The sequence below is a fragment of the Triticum aestivum genome, unplaced genomic scaffold (genome assembly GCF_018294505.1).
Source record: "Triticum aestivum cultivar Chinese Spring unplaced genomic scaffold, IWGSC CS RefSeq v2.1 scaffold28262, whole genome shotgun sequence".
Lineage (NCBI taxonomy): Eukaryota > Viridiplantae > Streptophyta > Magnoliopsida > Poales > Poaceae > Triticum > Triticum aestivum.
Genome location: NW_025225381.1, coordinates 21,672 through 31,909, shown reverse-complemented (window position 1 = coordinate 31,909; position 10,238 = coordinate 21,672). Strand labels below are relative to the sequence as shown.

General features: G+C 43.1%; 1 protein-coding gene and 1 pseudogene across 1 annotated transcript; one reads left to right on the top strand and one right to left on the bottom strand.

Annotated features, from left to right (window-relative positions):
* The first annotated feature begins 220 nt into the window (after positions 1 to 220).
* Positions 221 to 821, top strand: LOC123172151 (putative invertase inhibitor; annotated as a pseudogene).
* Positions 822 to 1,170: 349 nt separating this feature from the next.
* On the bottom strand, positions 1,171 to 5,176 carry LOC543499 (ruBisCO large subunit-binding protein subunit alpha, chloroplastic-like). Its single transcript, NM_001428002.1, has 8 exons — positions 5,029 to 5,176; positions 4,653 to 4,806; positions 3,661 to 3,782; positions 3,358 to 3,565; positions 3,001 to 3,146; positions 2,560 to 2,866; positions 2,001 to 2,452; positions 1,171 to 1,679 (listed from the first exon to the last, which is right to left on the bottom strand). Exons 1-8 carry the CDS (start codon positions 5,083 to 5,085, stop codon positions 1,389 to 1,391), a joined length of 1,737 nt encoding a protein of 578 aa, NP_001414931.1. The 5' UTR covers positions 5,086 to 5,176; the 3' UTR covers positions 1,171 to 1,388.
* Positions 5,177 to 10,238: the final 5,062 nt, after the last annotated feature.

The following is a 10,238-nucleotide window of genomic DNA, read 5'->3' as shown; positions in this document are numbered from 1 at the left end:
AGTGATGTAGTACAAGAAGAAAAAGAAAAAAATGAAGATGATTTTTCCTTTTTTGCATGAATCTCCATGAAAATGGAAGATCAAAAGAATATAGTATCGATTGAGACGTAACGCATGTCTCAGTCGACGGAGTACTTAGTAAAACTGTTTTATTACACATTCAATTTTGTTCAATGTGATTTTAACTACTAAAAGAGTTTCACTTTGATGCATGAGCAACGAATGGAAACGTTTGAAACCATAAACACAAATTTATAGCTAGCGCCACCATCTAATCTAATTACTCATACGTCTTACGGTATATATAGGTCGAGTCGAGAGAGAAACAAATCAGACGACGACCATGGCTCCTCTCCAAGCCCTCTCCTCCGTCCTCGTCCTCCTGCTCCTCACGCAGCACGCGCGCACGGCGAGGGCGAGCACGCTGGAGGACACGTGCAGGCTCGTCGGCACCGGCGGGTCGCAGGACTACGACTTCTGCGTGAAGACGCTGGGGGCGCACCCGGCGAGCGCGACGGCCGACGAGCTCGGCCTGGCCGTCATCGCGTTGAGGATGGCCAGGGTGACGGCCAAGGCCACCGGCGACCGCATCGCCCAGCTGCGGGCCGCCGAGACGTCGCCCCGGCGGCGTCTGGGGCTGGACGAGTGCGCCAAGGATTACGCCTGGACGGTGCGCCGGCTGGAGCGCGCCGTCAAGGACTTCGCCACGGGCGGGGACGAGGACAGGCTGAGGGAGGTGACCGCCTTGCTGGAGGTTCGTGGCACGCCGGTGCGCTGTGACAAGATGTTCGTCCTCTGGGCCGGCGAGAGGTCGCCGCTGACCGACGCGGACCGCGAGCTGGACAGTGTGATCGAGCTGGCGTTTAATATCTTGTGGCATGCCGTAAACAATAGGGAAAAATGAGCAAGTAGCAGAGGCCTTCTTCTACCTCCGGAAGAGAAATGGCCATCTTTTCCGGCAATGAAATATGTGACGTGCAACAATATAATGAGTAATAATAAATAACTTGACAATTTCCAATGGAGATTGTAGGGAGCAGGATCCCCTGACGTACGGCCCCTGACGTGGGGCCACTGACAGGTGGGTCCGGGCCCACACGGCAGTGTGTGGGCCGTACGTCAGAGGAGCTGCGTCCAGATTGTAGGACGCTGTGGTCTTATCAGTATTTATTTATTTGAAAAATGACGCTGAAGATTTTTTCTGATTCACAAAAGTTCATTCAGATCAGGCGAGGAAGGTTACCGTTCGATTCGCAAAAATGGCAATCCTACTCTTACTCTAGACCTTTCACTTTCAGTTGATCTCAACCGAAATTCTACTGCTTGGCCTGAACTGAGGCATCTAAAAAAACGGAGGAGGCCTGAAGAGAGCTTTACATACAGCTCGATCAGACGGAGAGCTGCCCCTCCGCTGGCTCGGCGACCTTGGGCTTGGGCTTGGGCTTCTCGACGACGATCGCTTGCGTGGTGAGGACCATTCCGGACACCGAGGCGGCGTTCTGGAGCGCGCATCTCGTCACCTTGGCGGGGTCGATGACGCCCGACTCGATCAGGTTCTCGTACTTGTCGGTCATTGCGTTGTAACCCATCTCCCACTCGCTCTCCTTGATCTTCTCGATCACAACCTCCCCTTCCACTCCGGCGTTGTTGGCGATCAGCGATGCCGGTGCTTGCAATGCCTGCAGAATCACCAAACTACTGTAAGGACAGTATACGAATGTTATTCCACATTTCTAGAGATATACAGTCCTGACAAGTACTAAGTATGCGCCTCACATCCTTAGCCTGAAACCTTATTCAGTCAGAACATCAACTTTTAACATGTCTAACTATCCTAAATGATCGTCCTTAGCTGCATTCTCTATCAGTATAGACAAGCATGTGTGGAACATACCATTATCAGGTGAGTTTTCTCGTAAATGCAGTTTCTACCATCTGGTTGTCATGAAAGAGATCGATGTAGTTCAACCCATTAACATATTGATGTCTAAGCAAGTTACCTTCTGAATGATGTCAGCACCAAGGCGCTCGTCGTGGTCTTCGATTGTTTCTTTGATCGCAGGGACATAGGTAGACAGGTGCACATACGCCGCGCCACCACCGGGAACAATGCCCTCCTCGATGGCTGCGAAAGTGGCATTCTTCGCGTCCTCGATCCGAAGCTGACGGTCTTCGAGCTCTGTCTCGGTTGTTGCTCCAACCTTGATGACGGCCACACCGCCAGAAAGCTTGGCAATCCTCTCAGCCAATTTCTCTGAGTCATAGATGGAATCAGTTTCAGAAAGCTCCTTCTTTAGCTGTGCAACCCTGGCCTGGATCTCGTCTTTGCTAGCCGCATCTGCTATGAGGGTTGTTGTAGTCTGATGGATTGTGATTTTCCTTGCTGTCCCAAGTTGGTCTACTGTTGCATTCTCAACCAACAGACCAAGATCCTTCGCCAGGTATTCAGCACCTGAAAGCAGTTGTAGGATAAGTAAATGTTTAAGAAATCAGGAAAGATAACAAGATAAAAAACAGGCTAAGAACGAAAAGAACGTCAGTATCGGTTACAGGACGAACCTGTCACAATGGCAATATCCTGAAGGACAGCCTTCCGCCGCTCACCGAAACTTGGGGCTTTGATCGCCGCAACATTAATAATACCTCTGAGCTTGTTAACAACAAGAGTTGCCAAAGCTTCACCGGTAATGTCCTCAGCTACAATAAACAGAGGGCATCTCAACTGTGTAGTCTGCTCCAGAAGTGGAATGATTTCCTTTATGCTTGTGATCTTCTGATCAGTTATAAGAACTCTAGCGTTCTCAAACTCCACAATAGATTTCTCAAGGTTTGTCACAAATTGAGGGGAAATGTAGCCTCGGTCAATCTGCGTCGAAATTTAAGAAAGCTTCAGGAAGAGAGAGAACGTGACAGCATATATGCATTGACAGCACGTCTAAAAATATGAAACTGCTATTTGATATAAAGGATATGAAAATACAGGCTGGATTTTCAACAAACCTCCATCCCTTCCTCAACATCAACAGTAGTCTCAAAAGATGAAGACGACTCGATCGAAAGGACACCATCCGGGCCCACTTTGTCAATGGCATCAGCAATCATGGCTCCAATAAGTTCATCGTTACCAGCAGAGATAGAGGCAACAGCTGTAATACAGACCACAATCCAAGTTAGGCAACTATTATCTGATGAATCCTCAGACAGAGGCAACAGCCGTACTAAATAACAAACGTCAAATTAGGCGCCTATCTTCTGAATCCTTTTTTTTCAAACTCAAACCTCACTTTGAAAAAGACTCATACCAACCTCGTTGTCACAGGGCTAAGCTATCTATAACATGAAAGAAACAACAATCACCTTTGATATCACCACTGCCCTTGACTGGTCTAGCTTTTCTTTCAAGCTCTTCAATCAGACCCTGGACAGTTTTGTCTATTCCTTTCTTTAGTGATACAGGGTTTGCACCAGAAGTTACACTCAAAATGCCCAGCTTGATGATTTCTCGAGCAAGGACACAAGCAGTCGTAGTCCCATCACCAGCAGAATCATTGGTCTTGCTAGCAACCTTCAATCATGAATAAGTGGACAACATGCATTAGGAATTGTGATTGCTGGAATAACATAAGAATATAATATACATCTTAATTAAAAGCAGGTCACCTCACGAATCAGAGCTGCACCCGCATTTTCCATTGGGTTAGCTAGCTCAATAGCACGGGCAATGGTAACACCATCGTTCACCACTTTGGGGTTGCCATACTCATCCAGCACTACGTTCCTCCCTGTAAAGCATCCAAAGATTAGAGCTTGCATGACAAAAATCTGCAATTCAACACCAAAATTTCTTCCTCTTTTTCAGAAAATGAAAAAAAAAAAATTGATCCTGGCCTCCGCATTGATAAATGCACACAGCCTCAGGTTACATACAAAGTCAAATGCCAATCAGTAAAAAAAATTAAGTAGCTGGTTAGTTTCTTTTTATTCAGTATGAAAAGGTTGTACTATTGGTATCTAAGCAAACAATAAGAAGTGTGCGTGTGTTAGGTGTTCTTTGGTCTTAGTATTGCTCAAGTAATCTTATAACAAGTCCTAGATTATATATAACATTCTTGTGCAAACCTTTGTCCCAGACTTTGATGTGGTACAGCATTTTGGTACAGTATGTGAAAGAAATCTGGAAAGATATGTTGTGTTCCACCTTGGTACCCCTCAGAGTCTAAAACTGTTTCTAGATTATACGGTTATTGATTGGAATTCCTTAACTATACATGTTTCAATTCGATCCGTGCTTGTGGCTTATTTTGTACAGTACTCGGTTTTAATTCAGAGTCTTGCAGTCCAGTAAGCATTATGCACCATCACCACCAAGGGACAGTGTCAAACCCCCAAATTACAATTTCACTGCTTCATGCTATTTTGTGGCTCTGTTAACTCAAAATTGGGTTGCACAACAGACCGCGGCGCGTAGAAAATGCGGATGAAATGAGCAATTAGCTAGCGTGCAGTCAGGTTTGGCAGCAGATACTGAACATGTGGAACTTTCTGACAACCTTATCATGGAGCTAGAGGGCACCACAGTGGTAACAGAGAAAAACTAGCGGTTCAGGCATATGAACGCGAGCTGCAATTTGTTAGAGGCGGCTGAGCATCACCTCGCGGGCCGAGGGTGACGCCGACGGCGTTGGCGAGCTTCTCGACGCCGGCCTGGAGCGCGGCGCGGGACTTCTGGTCGAAGGCGATTTCCTTGGCGTCCGCGCGCACCACCAGCCGCGACGAGCGGCCGTTCTTGGACCTCCTCAGCCTCCCCTGCTCATTACACCCAACAACACAAATCACAAACCGAGGCCAATTTCACATCAACCCAGGGAGAAAAAATGGGGACAAATTCGAGCAGGCAACCACAATTTCGCAAGAACACACAATTCATGCCAGAATTTGGCCAATGAGACCACAGATTGAGGGGCGGAGCAGGGGAATGCGGGACGGTGCAGAGGGACGGCGCGTGAGAGAGGGGCGGGCGGGGGTTACCTGGGAGGAGAAGGAGCGGAGGAGGGAGGCGGTGGAGATGGCGTTGGCCGACGCCATTGGAGGTGGGGGGCGAGCTGGTGAGCTGAGCTGAGGTGAGGATAAGGTGGAGGCAGGGGAGGAGGAGGGAGTCGATGAGGCAGAACGGTGAGGGAGGGGGGTTTAGAGATGAGGTTGCGTGGCTTTATATGGGGATGGAACAGAGGGGTTTGGAGGGAGAGGGGTTGAGGCGTCTCCCGAACCTTCAACATATTTTTTGTTACATATATGGGCAAAGGTGAAACTGGTGTGGATTTGAGTTTTGTATTCCAACATGTAAATTATGGAATTGATTGAATGTATATATGAGCGCAAAAAAGCTAAACGTAAGTTGTCTGAATTTCGAATTTGGGTTGGTTGATTCATGATAGAAGGAAGGAGGGGATGAGGAAAGGCATCGATGTTGCAGATGGGGGTGCTGGGGTGAGCGTAGCGATGCCCGGGGACACGCCGGCAAGGCCTTGTCCGAGAACAAACCATGGCCAGAGACGACGCAGCTCGCTGCGATGTCTCGGGTGGAGGCGGGGCGGAGCTTGACGATTCAATTGCGGGCTATCCGTAGAAATCTAGTGCTCGCGAGCTTTAGGGGGATGGTCGAGGGCGACGAATGCACGACTATGGGTGGAGCTGAGGGAGGGGTGGGGCCACAAGGCTAGTGCAGGAGAGGCGGCGGCCACGGGCGACAAAGGCAGGTGGATCGATCGGTGGCAACTGAAGAAAGGAGAGAAAAATTAGACTGGTTGCGGGAAGAAAAAGGGCACATGAGTCGTTGGACTTCCATCACGGGGATGACAAATCGACTAACCACCAATTATTTTTCAAGCAACTTGCGACTAGCCGGTCCCCTACATGAGATATATGCCATATAAACAATATTCTATAGTTATAGATAATCATGCGAGATCAGCATCCGAATAAACCAATTCTAGATTATTCAAATAAGCAATAACCTTTTGTTTGGCTCATATAGGACCCAAGAAGCGAAAAAGAGAACCCTAGCATTCAGTTCCATTTTTGATTACTTGTTTGATTTCACTATAATTTCTTTTATGATGACTTTTATGTATGTGTTGCATTGTGATTAAGTCAGTGATCGGTTCATAATTTGCTTTGGGTTGGTTCATATTAATATTTTCTATAGGCAAAATAATGTATTGAAAAATGTGTTCTCTCTTTCCCCTCTCTGTTCACTCGCTTTCCCCACCACCCGAATAGCATTCTCTTCTTGCCTGGAAGGAATGTTACCCCTGGCCACCAAAAATATCGTTCTCTTCTTGCCTAGAATCAATAGTAGGCATATATTTAGCCAATTTTATGCATAACTAGCATTTTTGCAATGAAAAAATAGACCCTTACCTTTTGTGATTTGGCACTCACACTGACATGAAATTTTTTGACATATGTTTATTCATCATTTGTTATGTACTTTGTAATGTTCATAGAGTGATGTGGCCTCTCCAAGGCTCTTCTCCTCTTCAAAGTCCTCATTTAGCTCGTGTACATGTACTACTCTAAAATGTTGTAGTGATATTAGGGTTTCAAAGGATCAAGCATAATGATTTTTCATGTTAAATCTAAAGTTTGATGCCTCTTGGAAATTTAAAATGTTATTATTTACAAAAAGATGATGTGGATGTTTCCCATGTAGAAACTTTTAGTATAACTTACAAATATTGCCAACTTATTTTATGTTCTCGTATTAAACTTTAGCTTGTTCCTTCTTCACCATCGATTAAAAGAAGTGATTTGTTGAAAAATGAGTAATATTTGAAGCAAACTGATACAAACAAAATTGATGGGGTTTGCTATGTGATGGAACCATTTGGTTTGATGTTTGCTTTCTATTTCATGAGAAAGGTTTTCTCTAGTAGCATAAACAAGGGAAGCATCGAAAATGTCGACCCGAGGGGGGGTGTGAATATGTGACTACATGTTTTAATCTTTTCTCAGTTAATTTTATGGACTGCAGAATTATAAGTTATCTATAAATGTAAAAAAGATACATCCTATATGAGAAGAAACCTATCAAGCTAATTTACTCTAAGCACAAGTAATATATGGGGGTAGAAATAGCCAAATAGACACACGTATTATGATGTATTCCGAAGTTCAGGTCCTTAGAAGAATGCTAGTCTTCGTTGGAGCGGCAAAGGCCAAACAAAGCACCTACCAACACAAAAGTCTCACCGTATTCTCCTCGAGTTCTGGGCAATCAAGCATAAGCTCAACCACTAAAGTGACATCCAACATTCACAAACCTGGAGGCAATCCACAAACTCGGAGGCAATCCACAACTTGGAAGATCACTTGTGACACCCGACTGCCTAGGAGTGGCCAACCTGTAAGCAGGGATGGTGACAGCTATCTCGCAAGGTTTGGCAGCTGCCATACCAAATACTTACTGCAACTACGCCTTAGTATACATACTAGTACATGCATAACTTTGAACTGGTAGGATTCAAGCGTGTTAGGACCTGATTGTTGGCCTAGTGGCGGACCTAATGCATTGGTCTGTACTTGCGTGTTGGAACTTGACTTCATGACTGAACTAAACCCTTGTGAAGTTGTAATTCTTTGTGGAGGTGACAGTAGGGCGAGCAGTGACCGCAAGCTGGTGAGTTAGGTCGCATAGTGAAGACATGGGAACGACTGCGATGTACATGAAAAGTGCCAAAGAAGAAGAGGAAGTGCATAATAAAATATAATCAAAATTAAAATTTAACTTCGGCTTTGAAGCAAATTTGGTTAACGTCAATTAAAATAAGCACCACTATTTTAGTGATTTCCTGTTACGGCGTTACTAAAACTAATCGATTAGTTTTAGGTTATACACCACAAAATAATATATATCTAGTAATTAGTAACCTAGGTGAGCTTGGACAACAAACCATTTTGTAGGAGAAACCCTATGTAGTCGCACTATTAAGACCTAGGTGACCCTCTAGCCCTAAGATCAAGCCACCTAGGTGAGCCTGGATGCTGGCCCAATTTTTGGAATCAGCCATGGTCATTCAAGTGTACATCTAGACCATTTTGGTTTTGCAACCCGTGATACTCCAACCCTCACCAAACATGAACTTGACTATGGATTTGTTCCCAATGGTTTATGCTTAGATCTTTTGGGCCATGAGGGTGACAAGATGAGCATGGATAACATTTAGCAACCAACTTCCCCATCATTGTCTGTCTTAATAGTGCGACTTCCCCATCGACTCAAAGACGATGCCACAAGATCATTAGTAAAGATAGATAACTAATAAATAAGTCACGTGAAAACACTATTTTTTTTCCTTTGGTGGGTGGGGGCATCGACGCTCACAACCTTCGCACCGAAGGACCAAAGTATAGTTAACACTTACCACATATATTAGTCCCTTATTTTGTCGTCATCAAAATTAAAATCCACTTAGGGGAATATATGCTCTTTCAATGAGAAAGTGTATAAACCAAAATCCACATAATAGGAGATACTATAAGACTCCAAAATACCATATAAAGAAGATTATGCATTTGTCGGGTTCATATGACCTTTTGGCAATTTATATAATTTCCTATCAAAGTGCTATGCATAATTAGATGAATATTTTCACAAATTGATAAAGAAAATGTGAATATTGTATGAATGTCACTAGGTATAGTGAAACTCTCGACATACCACAATTTTGTGTGAGGAATGAGGTTTATTTCCATGGAATAGTGGGTTGCATTAATATCATTGGACCAACTCAGCAAGTTCATCTAACACATCCAAAAGTGTGAGAAAATATTGTTTTACTTTGTCAATTACATTCTTACCTTGAAAACTTTTGACGAAGAAAAGAGTATGAAGAGCATTTAGTTGTGTACACTATAAGCCATAATAAACTTCAGTATATGTTACTTGAGCATATTATGACCATAAGAAATTTTTAATTCATCATGTGCCAGTCATTGCTATATTTTATGTTAGTATGAAGCATTGTTTGAAATCTTACATGCACACCTCAAAAGAAAATACATAATCAATCTCTATTAGCAAACGAATTATAGCGCATTCAAAAAAAATTAATAATCAAAGAGTACCTATGAGACATTAAATACAATTAAGAGGCTATGAATATACGCGTAATTATAGGATGGCATAAAATTTTACTAGAACCAATAGATGGATAATCATTAATTCGAATAAAGAGAAAGCTTACTAAGAAAAAAAATCCCCAACTTAGCCTACTTTTTAGTTGATCTAGATAACTTATATTTAAATATTTTAATTTGAATGTGTTTCTTACCTTGAAAACTTCTGATGAAGAAAATAGTATGAATAAAATTAAATTGTGTATACTATAAGCCATAATAAACTCTATATATGTTACTTGAGCATATTACAACCACAAGAAAATTATAATCCATCGCATGCGAGTCATTGCAAGATTCTATGTCAGTATGAAACATTGTATGAAATCTTACATTCACACCTCAAGAGCAATTTCTATTAGCAAAAGAATTATACCGTGTAGAAAATAAAATCGAAGAGTACTTATGAGACACTAAATACAATTAAGAGGCCATAAATATACGCGTAATTTATAGGACGATATAAAAATTGACTAGAACCATTAGATGGATACTCATGAATTCGAATAAAAACCAGACTACGAAGGAAAAACCATCCCAATCTTAATCCATTTTTTGCAATCGATCTAGATAATCAATATATATTTAAATACAGGAGGTCATAATTACATGCTCCCTCCATTCACTATTATGAGATGTTCTAAATTCTTTTTGAATCAGATGTATCTAGACGCGTTTAGTGTCTTTGTTCACTTATTTCAGCCCGTATGCAGTCCATATTGAAATATCCAAAACATCTTATAATTCCGAAGGAAAAGAGTACTAACAAACGTAAAATAATAGTAGGATCATCGTGTAGGTATAATTTTTTTAATTTTTTTAGGGATATAAATTTGTTTTTATTTGAAAAATAGAATTTTTTTTGAGGGAAGAGATTTATTTTGAGAAAAAGAGATCTATTTTGAGATGGAAAATGGAGATGGAAACAAGTGAAACGGCCCAACCCACCACCCCCACCCCTCAGAGGCCGAGGGCCTTCCATCCTATAAAATCACCCCGTAGCCCCACCACGGCCGCGCACCCCACCACCGCTCGCCGGCCCCACCATCCAGAACCCACCC